Source organism: Humulus lupulus, chromosome 1 (genome assembly GCF_963169125.1).
Source record: "Humulus lupulus chromosome 1, drHumLupu1.1, whole genome shotgun sequence".
Classification (NCBI taxonomy): domain Eukaryota; kingdom Viridiplantae; phylum Streptophyta; class Magnoliopsida; order Rosales; family Cannabaceae; genus Humulus; species Humulus lupulus.
The window spans coordinates 152172953-152191953 of NC_084793.1; the positions used below are offsets into that span (position 1 = coordinate 152172953).

General features: G+C 40.3%; 1 protein-coding gene across 4 annotated transcripts in view; it reads right to left on the reverse strand.

Annotated features, from left to right (window-relative positions):
- Positions 1 to 19001, reverse strand: part of LOC133799201 (uncharacterized) — a 54501-nt gene that overhangs the window by 16911 nt on the left and 18589 nt on the right. For 3 of the 4 annotated variants that reach the window (XM_062237284.1, XM_062237283.1, XM_062237285.1), the window contains one exon: positions 6224 to 6291. The exons of the other annotated variant lie outside the window; for it this stretch is intronic. In XM_062237284.1, the coding sequence (XP_062093268.1) occupies positions 6224 to 6291 (68 nt within the window). The remainder of the gene's footprint in view (positions 1 to 6223; positions 6292 to 19001) is intronic. 4 annotated transcript variants of the gene reach the window in all.

Here is a 19001-nt window from a genome sequence, read left to right on the forward strand (position 1 = left end):
TAAAACCCTAAAAGCGAGCTTAAAGAAACAACTAGATGAAGCTAAGGGATTATGGCCTGAGCAGCTCCCACAAGTACTTTGGGCCTACAGGACCTCACATCGTACCTGCACAGGGCACACTACATTCTCTTTAACCTTTGGAAGTGAGGCTATGCTCCCAATTGAGGCACTAGTGACGTCACATAGGCAGAAAACCTCCGATTAGAGCGAAACCACGACTTGCTGAACACATCTCTGAACCTGATCGAGGAGAAACAGGAGGAATCATAATTACAACTTGCCCATTATCAACAAATGAGTATTCGTTACTTTAACTAGAAGGTAAAAGGACATAGACTCGAACTGGGGGACTTAGTGCTCCGAAGGGTGTTCTTGGCAAACAAAGATCCTAAAGATGGTGTATTGGGACCAAACTTGGAAGGACCATACTAGATCGTGGAATTCTTGTGTCAAAGAACCTTCAAACTAGCTCGGTTAAGTGGAGAGTTGGTCCCACGAACCTAGAATGCTATACATTTAAAAAAATACTATCAGTAATAGGACGACTTTCTTAGCTTTTAATGTTTTTAGTTATAAAAGTTGTTTTATTTTAATAACACTGGATTGCTACATAATTTAAATGAAGAATCAATATTTTATCTTATTCTTGTGATGTATAATGTGCTCAATTTGTAAAAGATACCTAGAATATTCATAAATTCTGATCGCTTGGGGGGCATAGAACCCTTGAAGAGTCTTTAAAGTATTTAACAAATTCAGATAAAATTTGTGAAACTTCGAATTTGGAAAATTGATTATTCTACGACTTTTTAAAGCTTGAATTTTCAAAGAAATTCTGAATACAAACTAAGTTAAGCAAATTGAAAGAAACAAAACCTAGAATTCAACTAGCAAATCCTGGATATAATCAGGTCTGAGGCCTGACCCCTAACAAGTATAATGCTATTAGGCGAGCAAACTCCTGGATATAACCAGGTTTGAGGCCTAATTCCTAACAGGTATAATGCTATTAGGCAAGAAAACTCCTGGATATAACCAAGTCCGAGGCTTGATTCCTAACAGGTACAACACTATTAGGTGAGCAAACCCCTGGTTATAACTAAGTCATTGACCATAATTAACTGGTCAAGTCATCAGGCACTCATCTCGATCTAAAGTTAACCCCTATAACTATGCAAATGTACAAGGACTTAGAGTTCATAAACATGACAGGATAATAGATGAAGGGGGACAAAATAGATAAGAAATTAATTAACGTGTACTAACACAAGTATATAAATAACTCGAGCAAAAATTGTCTCCGCCCAAAGGGCCCACATACAAAAGGCTCCTGGCCTAAAATAAAACATATAAATATATAAACATTTATAAGAGAGGTCCCCCTTCATCCCTGAGCTCCGGTGACTTGCCCCTAGGATGACACCTCTTCCTCATCGGCCTGTACCGCAGCTCTAGAAGCCTCGGCTGTATCCGCAAGCTCCTTTGATACTGGTTTCGGAACATGGCAACATAGTACCCACAAACTTTCACGTCTAGGAATGAGAAGTTCCCTTTCTAATTATATGCCCAGACCTGATAGAAGATTTCTTCTAAAGAGATCTCCGCTTCAACAGCATCCTCCTTGGCTTTGGCTTCGACCTCCACAAGCCTCTACTTGAGAGTGTCGACCTCCGCAAGATTATGCTTAAGATTGGTAATCTCGAGCTAAAGCTGGTTGCATTGTCGAATCTCCTTCAAGGCTTGGGCTTTGGCGACTCACTCATTCTCTTGCGAGGTCTTCAAGGCATTGTTGGCCCTATCCAGGGCTTCCTACGTTGTGTTGGCTTCCTCCAAGGTGACTTGCGCCTCCCCCAAGGCGGTGGCATCATTCACCGCCATCCAGGACTCTTTCTCCTTTGTAAGAGCATGGACTAGAGTCTCGTATTAACTTCCGAGGGTCTCTGACCGCTCCGATCTCTTTTATATAGATGCAAAAAGTAACAACTCGATCAGGATAAGTTTTAACTTGGTTATGAAAGAATTCAAATGCAATGTTCGAGAAGTTGAGAAACTTATGAGGACGGTTGGATATCGATGATTGCAGTTCTTAAACCCGTTTGACATGAAGAATTGATCCTTAAAGTCATTTAGGTGGCTGGGGAGGTCGACGATAGAGGTTGTGCTGGGGAACCTGGTGAGGTAGTAAAAGCTATCACCTCGCCCCTTTGACTCTACATTGGGATTGAGGCAAAAGAAATACATAATATTGGTGGGGGTCGAGACGTCTCACTCGTTCTTCAAAAATAAATACTTCAACCCCGCCAGGAGTCAATACGAGTTTGGGGGGAGCAAGAACAGTGCCAGTTCAACGTAGTTTAAAAAACATATGGAGTACTAGTCCAAGGGAAGATGCACTTGCCTTTAGGTGCTCATCACTACAAGCCCCAAAGTCGTCCTAGAGCGGGATACAGCTCCGCTCTCCATCCAACGGAGGGCGGGCAATAAGTACTTTAGAGCCCGTCTCAATCTTGTGACTCAGTAAGATTTTGTTCACATTACCCTAAGTCTTTATCCGGGATTCAATCTGCTCGGCCTCGAAGAAAGCGTTCGGGTCAACCACGACCTGCCTATCCACCACTAAGCCGAAGTGGGGAATAGCGGTCTCGAGGCGACTTCCTTATCTTTACTTTTTCTTTGAGAGGAGGAGCTCGCAACTGTTTTCTTCTTCTGGTTGGCCATAATGAAGTTCGTCTGGAAATAGAATGGCCTGTTAGAGGCGACCTAAGATGTAACTTTGTTGTGACACTAGAAGTTAGGGAAACCTAGAGTATTAAATTCGGTTTACTCGACCTAAGATTCCTACAAACTAGATTCTCACCTAATCCTAATATGTGGGTTGACGCGCAATCAGAAACCACGTGCCATAACCTTGGGAAACCCCTAATACTTTAGGATTCGCGAGTTAGACCCAGTACCTTTTTGGAAAGTTGTTTAATGCAAAACTACTGGAGAAACCGTAACCCTTAAGCTACCTAAACCTAAACCTAAAATATCCCTAAATCTTCAAGTTCTTGTATTCAGACGTTCCTCCTTCAAACCTAGAAAACCCATAAAATTACCCTTTTTTTTGTGCATTATTTCTAGTGCTATTGTTTTTTGCCTAACAAAAACCCATACTAAACTCAAAGAGAACCAAAGTAAGAAAACATACTGGAAATTTTTATAAAACTTATTTAAAAATTAGAAGATGAAATTTAAACCAAATATAAAGATACTTATAGTTTGGTTTTTTGGTCGAGGAAATGATAGTAGCAGCGGAGGTAATAACTTGAAAGCTTCTGGAAAATGAGGGAACGCAAAAAGCTTTGAAAGTATTTTGAAAAGAAAGAAGAAGATTTTTTTTTAATCTAAAGGTGGTAAGATTCAGGTCTGGTTATCCTATTTATACGTAAACTTCGGGAACCAATCTAGGCCACAAGATTAGATTAGTTTGAGATCCAAGGGCCTAGATTAAATAAACCAAGCGGCGAAAAAAATTTGACAAGCCAGTTGTCACATTACTCGAAACCCGAACAGGCACTTATTACAGACCAACATGTGTCTCGTACTCAAGTAACTGGGTAGGCACATTTTCACATGATAGAAGCCGAAAAGCCCCTACTGTGCTTGTCAGAAGCGACGTCATGCACGAGCAGGAACTTGCGGGACAAATGTTGTACCCCGAAAATACGAGTTGAATTACTCAGCACAGGGTACATCTAGCAGGCAAGCTTGTGAAGAAAGCATACAGATAGAGCATCTAGCTATCTCTAGAGTGAGCAGCTCGAGTCAAACTTAACAACTTACGACGACCAGTTAGCCTCCATATCGCCTCTTGTGCCAACAACTTAGTTTGAGACACGCGAGAGACAGATTGCCTTCGCGAAACTCTGAACGTGACCCGTGTCAGTTCAAATTAGTTCTTCGACACCCAGCATGAAGGAAGTGTTCAGCTCACAGAAGCCTAATCATGACGCATAGTGAAGGATCCCAAAAAGACTCAAAGATTCTTTATACGCTCATTAATGCTCATATATTATTCTGTATTTATTATGCAATATTGTGGGCATAGAATCAATAGGCATTAATGTATTTATGCAAATGGGATGTTACACAAAAATGTATGTTACCATATTTATGCATGGTTACCCAAAACTTTCCAGGAAGAATTCCCTATAAATACAAGGGAGAATGGACAAAAAAGGGGATCGACATTTTTGTACATTGAAACTTTGGTGAAATTGTCACAAACAATTTCACGATGAAAACATGACAGATTAATAAGAGTGACGTGTGGACTAGGTGGATTTTTAACCACTGAACCACGTAAAAATTGTGAGTGTTCTTGATATTTCTTATTTGTCCAATTACGGTTTAGCAAAAGCCTATTATCTCTCTTTTCGGATTTCTTAATCCACTATTGATGAAAAACCGCGTTAAGAATCTCTTAAATATAATTTTGATTAAATTTATTTTAAATTGCTAAAATATTTCTATTTTATTGACATGGTATATTTAATTTATTGAAGAAATCAAATTTCAATGTTTATTTTTTATAATTAAAACTTAAGTTTAAAAATAAAAAAAATTAATTACATATTTTTTAATTATTTAGGAAGCAAATTTTTTTATAATATTTTGTTTAGTTAATTAAAAACTGATGAAGGAAGGAAAAGAAACAAAATTATTAAATTTTTTGTTAAAGTCCTGAATTTTTTATTAAATTATTTTTGATTTTTTACTTTTAAAATTAGATGTTTTAATTTTTTTTTTATTAAATTGGATGTTTTTGTAAAATCCTATAATTGCAAATTTATGAAAATATCTTTTTTATTTAAATCTGATTTAAATTCTTTAATATTGTGATATTCGGGTTTAAATATCTTGGATTATTTGGTGGGATTTGTAAATATTCCTTATTTATAGTTGAATTCACAATATGTTTAAAAAAGTAATGTTTATCTTGGTTTTTAGGAGGAAAACATTATGTGGCTTACTTGACTGTAGGAAATAAAATCCTGGAGAGGTAATTGCTTGTTTTCTATTTTTAGAAAGTTTTGATCTAACTCAGGTATAAGTTGTCCTCGCAGTTTGCGTGGCTGTCAGGACAAAGTCACCTAATTGGCAAATCATTATCAATCAAGAATATCATCAAATATTCTTGCTTTTATTGTGGATTCTTTCTCAGCTCTTCTAAGCACAAAATTCTCTCTATAAAAATGCTACTAGGGCTTTAAGAAAAAGTGAAATCTTTGGTGTAATGTTTTGAGTGAATTGTAATATTTGTGGGAGTTCTTTGTCTTTATTCAAGACCACCTTGTTCATGTGATCTTGTAATAAATCGAGTGTTTAGTTTTTTGGCATGTCTATATCATACTAATGTTTTGGGTATAGATTGTATTTTGAACACAACTCTTAAGGTCTTCGGGAGGAGAGTTCTTCAAGCCTTGCTTTGGGAGGAAGCAAGCACTCGCTGATCATTGAAAGGAGTTCAATTAGTTAGGCATTTCAACAAAAACCAGATTTGTGAAGAGAAGTACAACAAAATTGTAGCAAATTTTAAGAGATAGTCTTGTTTTGTTTAAGTCAATATTTTGTACTTGTGATTCTTTACTAATTGGTTTTATTCTCTAAGTGTGGTCCCCAATGAGATTATCCGAAAGGATTTCCGAACATTGTAAAAATTTATTGTGTTCTTTAACTTTTATGGATCTTTTTCATTATGTTCAGTTTCTGTCATGACCAATCCTTATTCTATCACGACAGAACTGAAATATGTTGTAACATTCAATTGTCATTCTGTATTTTAATTATATTTGTTGAATTAACTAATTTGGTAATTATTAAAAATGGAATTTCAGTTTAAAATTTAACAAAATCAAATATCAAAATTTGATTTATTTTACATATATAAAATATAAAATAAGGTTATTATGATTACATTGAAAATAAATTTGACCAATGTCATGTCCAAATATTTTACCCTAATTTATCGAATAAAGAATAGTGTTTTGATATTAATTGTAATGATATTTGTGGAAGAAGTAGCAATACTTTTATCAAATGTTTTTAATTGGTATATGATAATAAAATGAAGAAAAAAAAAAGAGAATGCAAACAAATTGTAGGGTGGTTATAACTATAATGCATATTATATAAAATGATCAAAGGTAACGAATATTTCGAGTAGTAATAAAATGCATACGATTTTGTTTGCTGGACTATTTTAACGGTAAAAATCTTATCTTCCTCGCCAGATGCAAAATAGATTTCCTGGAACAAAAGGGTAAGAATTATAAATTAATTATGGATACAAAAAGAGTCACATGATTTCTTTGCAGACATTTTAAATTAGAAAATTAAACCAAATTTATTTTATAATAAATGTAAAGTCATAAATTTGTAAAATTATTTTTGGCATTTTTATAATTACTCAATCTTTGCAGACTTGTTTTTAATTCTATTTAACTAAAAAAAATTATGGAAATAAAATATCTTTGATTTTTTCCTTAGATAGTGTGATTTCCATTATGTCTTTTTATTCCACCATTCATAAATTAATACTCGGTATTTTTGGATGATTTTCTTTAATTGATTATGAATAATACCCTTAAAATTTTCGTATTAAAGGGTGGTGGCTTGTTTCCCTTTCTTTTCTATCCAAGTTTATGCTGAGCTGTCAGATGTCCTAAGCAGTTTGGGTAACTACCTGAACAATTTGGGTAACTGACCTGTTAGACCTTCCTAATAGGGATATTCTTCCCTTATTTTGTGAGCTGTGAAATAAGGACCTCTGCCTGCTATAAATAGGAGTCCTTGCAGCTTGGGAAACTCACTTCTTCAGAGTCTACATTGTTGATCATTGTGAAGAGTGAATATTGTATTTTTGTGAGATTAAGAGTGAAATTACTTATTCTCGTTTTATTGTGCATGTTACACAATTTATTTATACACATTAGTCCTTAGGATTGAAGGTGTATTTTCCATTGTGGATGCTTATACATTCTTCGGGAGAAGATTTGTTCTAAGCCTTTCTTCGGGAGGAAGAAAGCAGTTGGACTTTATCGAAGGGACTTCGAGTACATCAACTGATTATGACAGAAAGGATATTGATTGAGTGATACAAAATAATGCGACAATAATCTAGAGGGATTCTAATTTTGTATAAGTCATTACTTTTGTATTTGTGTTCATTACTAATAAGTTTCTTCTCAAATCTCGTGTGTCGATTTTTATTATTCTTGATGAATTCTAGTTTAAATCTGAAGTAGTAGTATTCATGTCTGATTAATCGGATTGTATGTTTGACCCGTCAGCATAAGATCATTCCGCATTTTGTAAAGGCTTATAATTACTTGGCAGTTAAACTAAGGAAAACATAATTTCAATTGGTATCAGAGCCAGGTTGCTAAACTCTTAGTGAGATCTTGTGATTATCCGTTTTCTTTTGCGTGCTTCCTATCATGTCTTTTCTTGCAGAAGGAGGTTTAGTACCACGTGCCCCACTATTGAATGACACAAATTATCCGTACTAGAAGGTACGAATGAGAGCCTTTATCAAAATCATTGATGAAAAGGCATGGAGGTCAATTTTATCAAGATGGACAACACCTGTTGAGTCTATGAGAAAATCGGTGAGTCTACATTAAAACCTGAACTATGATGGACAACTGAAGATGACAAATTATCAAGCTACAATAACAAATCACTTTACACTATCTTTAATGGTGTCGGAGAAGGATATATAAAATTGATCTCCTTATGTGAAACTACTAAGGAAGGTTGGAACATCCTTTGAATCCAATTTGAAGGTACAACTGAGGTAAAAAGATATAGACTTGTTATGTTAACTACGAGATTTGAAGAACTTAGAATGAAAGATTTTGAGTCACTATCTGAATTTTATGAAAAACTGTATGATATTGCCGAAGAATTTTTTGCTCTTGGAGAAAAATTAACTAATGCAGAAATTATCAGAAAAACTGTTAGAGACTTGCCTGATAGGTTCCAAGAAAAAATCATGGCCATTGAAGAAGTGAAGAATTTGGATACCTTAAAAGTTGAAGAATAAATGGGGTCACTTCGAACGTTTGAACTCAATCAACAAATGCATTAAAAAGAAAAACCTACTGCTATGAAAGAGAAGAAAATTAATAACTCCATTTTAATGTCATTTTAGAATGTGTTTTTGTGGTAATCTTGAGTCTTTATGTTTTTTTGTGCAAGAGTACGCTCATGTTTGTCTTTGTTGTAGGTCGATACTTTGGATCATGAGCTAAAAATGAAAAGAAGAAGAAAAAATGGTGGAAAAATGGAGCTTTGGTGGTTGTTCGACTCAAATTGGTGCTAAGGATGAATTATTATAGAGTTGCGCCATGGGCCTAAGGGCGGCAACTCTAGCAAAGTCAGGGGCTGAAGGTTTGTTGAAAGGAATTAGAGTCATCACTTTGTCAATAGAGTTGCGACACTAGAAGAAACAGAGGCAAAACCCAAAAGGTCCATGGAGATGCGAGTCGCGACCTGGGTTTACAGGGTCGCGACGCCTGAAGGGCTAACCATATTTTGAAGTGCATTAAAACACGGGCCGCGACCTAGGAAAGGCCAAGTCGCGACCCGCCTATGAAAAAAAGGAATTGGTGTTTTTTTTAGTATAAATTTAGACTTTAGGGTTTAGTTAGGATTAGGTTAGATTTTAATTACGAATTTAGATATTAAATTTGATTTTGAGACAATTGTTTCTACACTTTCATATTTCTCTTTCTTCTTGAAGCTTTTGAATTTTATGTTTGTGAATAATTATTTTGTTGTTTTAGTCATGTCTGGTATGAACTAAATCCTCTATGTAGGGGTTAACGTAGTCACTTGGATTTATATTTAATGTATTTATGATGTTCTATTAATTCTTCTTCTTTATTCTAATCTATATAATGTTTGCTTAATGCTAGTAAATATATGATCAATATTTGCTTGATTTATGATTTTGAGTCAAAATTTGAAAGATGAGAATTGAATACGCTATCGTTATATAGACATAGTTTACATACTGGAGGAAAGTAACTGTATGGCTTGTCTAGCAATTAGGTTTCTATGCTTAATGATTGCTATATGTTTAAGTTTATCACAGAGATGTAGAAAACATGCATATAGGTTAAGATCTTATATCTTGAAAAAGAATAGGAATCAATTTTTGTTAACCTGCTATTAGAATAGGAAGAATGAAATTTAGAACTGATTAATAAAATTAATAGAATGAAAAGTTGATGAAGTTAATACCCTAGGTATTTTTATTATTGATTTTTATCATTTGATTAATTGTTTTGTTTTTAGTTATTGAAATTGTGTTTGTACTTAGATTTATTCATCTTAATTTTACTTGCCAAATAGAAAGTAGAGCAATTATTGGTAATTGGTTAATAGTCCTTGTGGGACGATATTCGTTCTTCTAGAATTTATTACTTCACATGAACACGTACACTTGCGTTCATATTTTACCGATCAAAAATCACCTTAAAATTCTCTAAGGGAGATTCAGATGAGGAAAATGATGATGAAATGGCATTGCTATCAAAAAAATTTAAAAGATACATTAAGAAAATAGGTGGCAAGAAAAATCCAAAAAATTTCTCTAAACCCTTTGTTGACCGCGTTTTTGGCCAACGACGTGTAGACGTCAAAAACGACAAAAACCTTCAAGAGAAATAAACGACACAGATGATTTTTATAGTGGTTCAGCCCCAATGTGTTGGTAATGGCCTAATCCACTTAGAGTTGTGATTATAGATCTACACTCAAGATCAGATGAACCTGAGTCAACTGAGTTTCTTCAGTGCAGATTACAAGAATACAAGAATTCTCTCAAATACAAGTACTCTCTCTCTCTCTCTAGAAAATTAGAATTCGAATCAAAAAGTCCCAAAAGTCCCCTTCATGATGCCATAAGCCTTGTATTTATAGGCTCAGGATCGTGTAGATGATATCACCCCATAATCGGGATATTTTGCTATTCTCATTATATTTAATTTACAATAATATTCAAAATATAACAGTATACTATATTCATGGGGTAAACTGAGAGATTCCCGCGCAAGCCAAAACTGATTCTTGTTGAAGCCGTTTCTGGGATCTCTTGCGTTGCCCTGCTCTATGTCTTCCCAGTCAGGTGCGTGTCTGCCCAGTGAAGGTGTGGTCGACCAGCCTGAATGAGATATGGATCGACTAAGGTCATGCCTGGGCAGACAAACATGTGACTGGTCAGACAAGGTCATGCCTGGGCAGACAAACACGTGACTGGTCGGACAAGGTCATGCCTGGTCGGTCATGGCACTTCTCTGGCCAGTCAAAATTCTTCATTGGTCTACCGGGTCACTCCTAAGTCAGGTCACCCAACCATTCCTTGCCATTTGTCATTTCTATTGCCACATCATTGTTTTCAAATTTTGGGGATAACATTTGCCCCCCAAGTTTATTATATGATGTCTCACATAATAAACTTTTTTCTCCACAGCTGACGGCACTATTAAAAAAAATCAACTATTCATCTTCCCGCCATGCAATAGACCACGACTCCACAGACCACGATCACTGCAATTAACTGCTCATAGTCGTGAGGAGAAAAAATATTTAAGGAATTCCAAGGGTCCAAAAATAAGTGGCAATTTCCACTTTTTTTCTTTTAAATAGACCCCTATACTCCCACACTTCCACACACACAAGAAAGCAAAAAAAAATCAAAATCTTCTCATCTTTTTTTTTCTTCCTTTGGCCGAAACTCACAACCTTCTTCTCTTGGCCGAACTTTCAAGGGTCTTCAAGGAGGAGCTTTTTATTTCTTCAAGCATTCTCCAAGGTCTCTTCAAGATTGGGTAAGTCTTCTCTTTCATCTTCACTTGTGTTGTTTTTTTTTCAAAAATTCCATGAAAAATACATGTGTTGGCCGGAACTTCATAGATAATTTTTTCTTGAATCTATGTGTGAATCTTAGAGATACAATGTATTTGGTGGTTGTTTTGATGTTGTTTAGGTTATGGGTAACTCAATTTTACCTTCAATTTCATAGAAATTTAAAGAAAAATGAGTTTTTCAACCTAAATTACTTGTATGTGTTTATGGGTATTTGATGATATGAATGTGGTCTCTAGAACATTAGGAACTTTACAAATTCCCCATTTTGATCTTGTGGTTGTGTGTTTTGGATGAGAAATAGTGTTTGTGCTAGATGGAATTTAGGGTTTTCTTTTTTGTCTTGGGGTTTATGTTTGAGGTTCGGGTATGGGGTATGACCGATTGGCCATTGCTCATGCCATTTTGAAAATTCTAGTCCGATCGGACTCTCGCCTTGGGCTCGGACTAGAGCCTCACCACTCTGACCAGGGGCTCACTGTTCAGACATCTATTGATGCTGATCGGATGCATCACTTCGATCGGATGCACCCTAGGCTCGGACGCCTACGCTCGGACACTTGCTGCTGCTGGTCGGATGCAGGCTTGGCTCCTCGGATAGCAGACGTAGCCCCTCGGACCAGGCGCTTAGCTCAGATGCAACGCTGGCTTCTCCTCGGACCCAGGCGCAGCCCCTCGGACCAGGCGCGCGGCTTGGATGCTACACTGCTACTCAGACCCCAGGCGCGCAGCTCGGATGCGACACTGGCTTCTCCTCGGACCCAGGCGCAGCCCCTCGGACCAAGCGCGCGGCTCGACCAGGCTCTTAGGCACGCACACACGCACACGAGCACTGGGCTCCTCGGACAGCCTCTTAGGCACGCAACCCGCTCGGACATAGGCACACACAGCACCAAAATATTTTGCCTATCACCATAATCTTTCATTCATGCTCATTTCAAGGACCTTAAGCAGTTTTAGGCACAAAAATTATTTTTTCTTCATGCATGCTAAATTTTACTTTTTAGACAATTTTTTTCTAAGTAGAAAAATAAACACTGCTCTATCATTTTATATTTGTATGGTTACTCACCTCCCCATTTTTATTTTTTGTAGATGAATCACTTCGACTATAGGGGAGGTGACAACCACACGAATTCTGATACATCCGTCCCGCAGTCGATCGACACCCCTCAAAGCAGCGACTCCTCGTCAAAGTCTCCTAACAGTCGCACTCCTGAGGATCGCCTCCACCGCTTTAAGAAGATCCTCCCCCGTTTAGCTTTATACTTTCTTCATGAAGAGCAGTTCCTTCATCAAGCTGAACAGTCGACAATGAGGGTAAAGAAGTCCAACAAACTCCCACAGGACCAGGATCCTCAAGTAGCCCGTAGAGCGATACAGAAAGTGGTAGAACGCAGTGAGGTCCAAACTGTGGCTTCTTCGAGACCACCCCGCCAGACGCCAAAACCAAAGAAGCCTCGGAGAAAAATTACCCAGAAATTCGCTACCGAGATCCAGCATCTGGCTGTCCAAAATCCAAGGAAGGAAGGAGAAGAAACACCTTCTTGGTTTACCTCCATGCCTACAAAACTCAACCCTGGGATGTTTGGCAAACACATCCAATCCTTGGGCTTGAGAGGGGTTAATGTGATATGTTCGTGCCCTCACCAGAGAGCTAACAGGCCTGGCGGACCGTACTGTGCCTAGTCTAGGCACCATATATATGCAGGAGCGACTATCCCGCTACACCCCTTCTTCCGGTCAGTAGCGGATTATTTCAACGTCTTTCCCTTCCAGATCGCTCCTAGCGGGATTCAGGCATTGTCTGCCCTGTTCATTCTTTACTTCATGCAAGGCTGGGATGAGCCTACTCCTCACAAGATACACTACTTATTCGACTTCATAACCAACCCAAGCCATAAGAACACAGGTTTTTTCCACCTCTTTCATAAGCATAAAGGGGTTAAATACCTTTGTGGCATTGCTCACAAGTCGAATCCTGGTAAATACTATACAGAGTATTTTCTCACGTCGGACATCAAAGCCAACAACCTGGCTTTTACGCATGCGGGCCCATTCCAGCAACCCTTGCCCACAAAAGAGATGTTTGACCGAGCAGAGGAGTTTGCCAACATGTGCATCGAGGAGAAGGATGTGAAAATTTTGGTTACTTTAGACAATCTTCAGATGGTGGGCCTGCTACCAAGTAACCAGAACATCACAGTGGAGAGCACTACTGAGGAAAATAATGCGACTGATCAGTCAAACGCCGGCACTGAGGTAGTGACCGATCAGTTCTCTCCTGGACCATCTCCTCACTCCCGCAGACCAGGCGATCTTATCATTAGGGACCCCCAGCCAGAGGACCAGCATAGACCTGCTATTCCCACACAGCCTGGGAAGGGGAAGGCCATCCAGCCTGAGAGGGACTTGAGCTCATCATCCGACGACGAGGACGACTTCCTCAACCAAACCCTTAACTCAGCTCTAGTAGTCATAGTGATATGTTTGTTAACTTGGTCATATGGGATTTATAGAAGTGTCAAGTAGTAGTAATGTACTTATCCACATATTGCTTTATTATTATTATTTTTTTTTTACTAACAAATCTTGTACTTTCTCTTTTGCAGATTCAGATATGTTTAGGCATTTCAATGCTCCTCCTGCCCCGAAGAGGAAGTCTGGAGAAGGAAGTGGCTCCACCCCTTCGAGCAAAGTCCCGAGGACAGTACCGCCTAGCCAAGGGAGACAACCCGAGGGGTCAGTTGCAATCCCGCAACTGACCTCTTCCTCACTTCCTCCCTCAGCGAGCCTAACCCCCACTCGCCCGACCGGCCCGAGTGAGGCACTTCGCACTGCTGGTACTATTGGGAAGGAAATGATTGATCAGACTCTTCACGACGCTTCAACGATTCAAAGCTTTGAATCCTTTCCTCGACTTAGCGTTGATGTCATCTTACAAAGAGGGCTTGCTCAGTTGGCGAATGTAAGTACTCTACCACAAGACATTTTGTTATTCATATTTATACTTGTAATAACCTCTTGTTTTCCATGCAGACGCTCATCACCATCAGTCATGCTCAGCACCGAGCAGTAGACTACAAGGATTTAATCAAGGTCTTAAATGACCAACTAGTGGAGGCCCAAGCTAAGGTGGATACTCTGACTGCATCGGAGAAAGACTCCAAATCCAAGCTGGAGCAGGCAGAGAGGACCGTGGCTGAGCGGGATGAGTCTCTTAGGAGACTGTCTGATGAGAATCAACAGCAAGTTCAAACTAACAAGTCACTGAACGATCAGTTGGAGAAACTGACTCATGAGAACGAGGAGTTAACTCGCGAGAACAAGGGACTAACTCGCGAGAATGAGGAGCTAAGGCGGGAGAAAGAAATCAATCTTGTTCGGTATGAGGAAATCTGTTTCAACTGCTTTTACCAGGTGTGGAAGCTGAACAAGCCTCTCAACCTTGACTTTCTCACAGAGGAGGTCAAGGCAGAGGAGCTTGCGAAATGTGAGCCAAGGGCTGCTGAGGAAGTAGCTAATCCTGTCGGCACTACATCTGGTTCTCCCACGCTGTCATTCCGACCGGAAGGAGCAGTTGATGCTGAGGAAGGGGTTGATCAACCAGCCAGAGCTGACTAGTGATCTCTCATCCGATCAGAGAAGCTTCCATCCGACCAGACAAGTTGTCATCCTACCAGCTCTCTAGTAGACTTTTATTTTGTATTTTATTGCACTTTTGCTCGTATGGCCGAGCTGTTGGCATTTATACTTTACTTTCTTTTGGCTAACTTGAAACATTCTAAGTCATTTTAGACTTAAAACATTATAAGTTTTTTGTGAATAGCAAAGTCACTCTGATGTATGCCTCATATTTTCGCATGAGTACTTAGTTTTCTAACATAGAAATTCTAGACATTTCATAAGTCCATACTAAGTATACTTTCTCACACTCTTATTGCTCTAACATTTTATGAGCATAATGTTTATTGTCACACGAATATCTGCTTCTAACTTAAAATTTTTAAAAATTCCAAGTTACTTAAGCTTTGTCAAACAAGTTAGCTTAATGGTCTTTTTGGACTTCAAAAATTTACAAGTCAGCCTAAAACACAGATATCTTAACTCGTGCTCTTATTGCCTGTGTTAAATTATATACCGATATACCCTATGTGCCCCCCAAGTGATTGAGGGTTGAGAGATCCTTAGTCACTTGCTATTTGACCGAATCTGTTCGAGCAGTTGAACACTGCTTGAATGTATCGACCAGTTGAACTCTGTCCGGTTTTACCGACTAGTTGAACACTGTTTGAATAATTAACACACATGCACATTTGTAGCAAGAATCGACCACACTGTGCGTGATCTCTTTTATTACTCGTAAATTAGAAAGGACAAAACGTGTCTAATAACGAGTCTTAAACAACAAAATTGTTCAAAAATAGATGGCTAGTCAGCAAATAACCAGCTCATAATCCAAATATAACTAACAAGTTAAACAACTTGAAATCAAACTACCACTCTAAAAGCGGTATTTAGAAATAATATATTCATAGACGCTCGCCGCTCCAGTGGCTCCTGATCCTAGCACTCCCGCTTAGCATGCTTCTCCCTTCCTTTGTTGCTTTCCTCAGCCAAGTGTGGACCTCCACATATAGTGTCTAAGGTAAAGTCCATAGGTCCGGGCTGCAAGGGTGGAGATCTTTGTCGTTTGAAACCAGGATTGCTGCTACTTCCTTCTCCTTGGGGTGTCTCTGCCTGGTACTTCCTCAACTTGCCCGACCGGAGAAGAAATTCTATCTCATCTTGGAGGTGATTGCATTCGTTTGTGTCATGGCCATAATCTCCATGGAACCGACAAAATTTGTTCATGTCCCTCTTAGATGTCTATTTCCTCGTCAGTGGGGGTTTCTTATAGGGAACTTCCTGATGACTAGCGAGATAGACTTCTGCCCGGCTTGCTGAAAGAGTTGTGTAGTTTGTGAATCGGGGCTCATACTTGGTTGGCTTATCGTTCAGATTCGACTTAGCTTTCTTTTCATCATGGCGGTCAGACCCGTTATTCCCACGTTTCTTTCCGCCATTTTGACCATTTTCTCCGTTCTTGGGGAGATCAGTCGATCTGCCCGGATTGTTTAGACCTTTCTCTCCTTTCTCAATCGCGTCGTCCAATTTCATATATTTATCCGCCCGGTCAAGAAACTGTTGTAACGTTGAAATTGGGTTGCGATGAATGTTGTCCCACAAAAGACTCCGATAGAATATGCCGGAAGAAATTGCCACCATCTTCCCCTCATCTCTAACTATAGTAGCTCGGTTTGCTTCTCTCATGAACCTTTGTATGTAGTTCTTGAGAGACTCGTCCTTCCCTTGTTTAATATCGGCCAAGTGATTGGCGTAAACTGGAGGGGTCCGGGCAACACTAAACTGCCTACAAAACTCCTTTCTAAAACTTTCCTAAGAAGTGATAGAGTTAGGCTTAAACTTCCAATACCACTCATGGGCAGTGTCGGATAATGTAGTAGGGAAGACTTTGCACCGATAGTCATCACTCACTCCGAGCAGCTCCATCTGATCTTCGAATTTCCCCACGTGCCTTATCAGATCTGCCTTTTCTGTATAAACTGGCAGTACCGGTGCTTTGTACTTCGCCGGTGGTTGGGCTGCTCTAATTCGAGCACAGAACGGGCTGCCACTCCTGTGGTCTACTGGATCGATCGCAGAGGGTCGTTTCGTCAGACCTTGAACTGCTGCTGCCAGAGCATCAAGCTAGGCTTAGATGCCTGGGGCCACTGCTTGGGACTCATTTTCGGGACCGCCTAGTCGAGTGCTCCTATCCGGCAAACCATCATCAAGTATTTCTACTTGACTGCTAGGTCGGATTGGATCTCGCCCTTTGATCAGGATGGTCCTTCTCCTATCAACGATGTCGTCTCTTAAATCCTTCTAGGAGGTATGTCTCCCTAACCGATCGAACACCGTACTTCGAGTCTTTTCGGAAGGCTTGCCGTGTGTGACATGCTCCTTGCCACTGCGCTGTTTGGGATGCAGTGGTGGCCTTCCTGTCTACGATGGGCAATCTTTTCCTCCTCGATGGTTGTTATCATTCTTCTCCTTCGACTGGTCAGTGTGATGACTATCAGCTTCATCACGACCATGCCCATCTTAGAAGTGTGAAGTTTCTTTACCTCGAGGAGCTCTATTTTGCTCCTGCTCAGGTGGAGTTTTCTTGCTACCTGATTTGTGACTTCCTGACTTAGAAGTCTCTAATCGGTGGCTTCTTGAGGGGGTTCTGGAGTTCCCCCTTTGAGTTGAGGCAGTGCCTGACCGGATCCCATCTTCCTCCCGACCAAGTGGGTTACTACCACTCCTGTTTGGCCCTCGAGAATTGGGTCTAACAGTGTTCTTACGACCAGCTTCTATGGTCCTTGCTCCTGGGGTGGCTGCTCCTCATTCTGCAGCTTGGGCATTGGCTTGGGCCAGCTACGTAGCTGCCTCCAGAGCTAGTGCAGCCTCGCGATGTCGCCTATCGGCCTCCTCCTGCTGTCGCTTGATCTCCTTGCTCCTGGCCTCCATCTCCTGTCTCTGCTGCTCAAACGCCGTTTTTGGCCTAGCCATCTCTTCAGCGAATGCCTCCTGCCTGGCGTTGAATTGTGCCATCTCCTCCTGGAAGGCCCCCATGGCTTCCTAGAGCTCTTTAACTTCTGGAGCCACATCCTCGAGCACGACTCTAGGCTCAGTCTCACAGTCTTGAGGGCCAGGACCTTTTGATCTGGCAGGCTCTTTAGAGGAGCCTGTCTTCTTTGAAGCCGCATTGGTGCTCTTAGGCGCCATAATACTTCAGGGATGGGTGTTTATATTTTAGCTGTTGTGAGGTGATGTTGGGGCATGCTTATTAGCAATGCTTGTGCATGTGGGATAAATGCATATATCTTGACTGTTTGTGATTGGTTATGTTCCTTTGGGGATTTTGGAGAAGCTTTTACCCTGTCATCATGGTCTAATTGCCGAGTCGTTGATTGCAGATTGACTTGGATAGTTATGCGTCCAAGAAAATCTACGCGACTAGCCGGCACTAGGTCTGGGACCAGAGGTGATGACCAGGGCCAGATTCCTCCGCCAGTCCCTGAGAACTGGCAGCAACTCATGGCAGATATGCAAGCACGACTATAAAGCCAAGATGAGAAGATCCGCATTCTGCGACAGCAGGCTCAATCAGGGAGTGATGCCCCTATTGTGCCACCTGCAGTGGTACCAGTTGTTCAGTCAACATGAGTTGGGAACTAGTGGGAGCCATTGTATGAGCGGTTCCGGATGCAGCATTCCCCCAACTTTTGAGGGAGGACCTGATCCATTGAAGGGCGAGCGGTGGCTAACTATGATTACTACTATTCTAGACTTTATGGGGATAGAGGGACATGATAAAGTGGCCTGCGCCACTTATATGTTGAGGGAGGATGCCTTCATTTGGTGGGAAGTGGCATCACAGACCAGGGATGTTACTGCTCTGAGTTGGGAAGGATTTAGAGATTCGTTTAGTCAGAAATACTATAATGTTGCCATCAAGGCAGCAAAGGTAAATGAGTTCGTGATCTTGGTGCAGGGCAGCATGACAATTACAGAATATGCCCTGAAGTTTGACCGACTTGCAAAGTTCGCACCAGATCTTGTGCCTACAGATGCTGCTAGGCAAGACAGATTTATCAGAGGGCTTAATGCTACGATAGCCCGGGATGTTAGGATCACAACGGTACCTGGGGGAACAACTTATGCCCAGGCCATTGAGAAGGCTCTTACCGCTGAGGAAGCGGAGAATAAGATTTGGAAGGAAAGTGTAGTGAGGCGCCAGGGTCGTAGAGTAGTGCCTCCTTATTCAGGAACAGGTAGGGGCGGAGGCCCCAGTGATTTCAAGAGAAAGACTCCTGACACTTTGACCGTTGCTGGTCTTGATAGGAGGGGTCGGGGTGGTCAGGGTGGCCGTTAGGGCGGCGGTGAAGTATGGCGGAGTTATCCAAAGTGCCCGAGGTGTAGAAGACGCAATCAGGGTGAATGTCGGGCCAAGGCTTTCTATGTGTGTGGAATGGTGGGGCATCTCAAGAAGG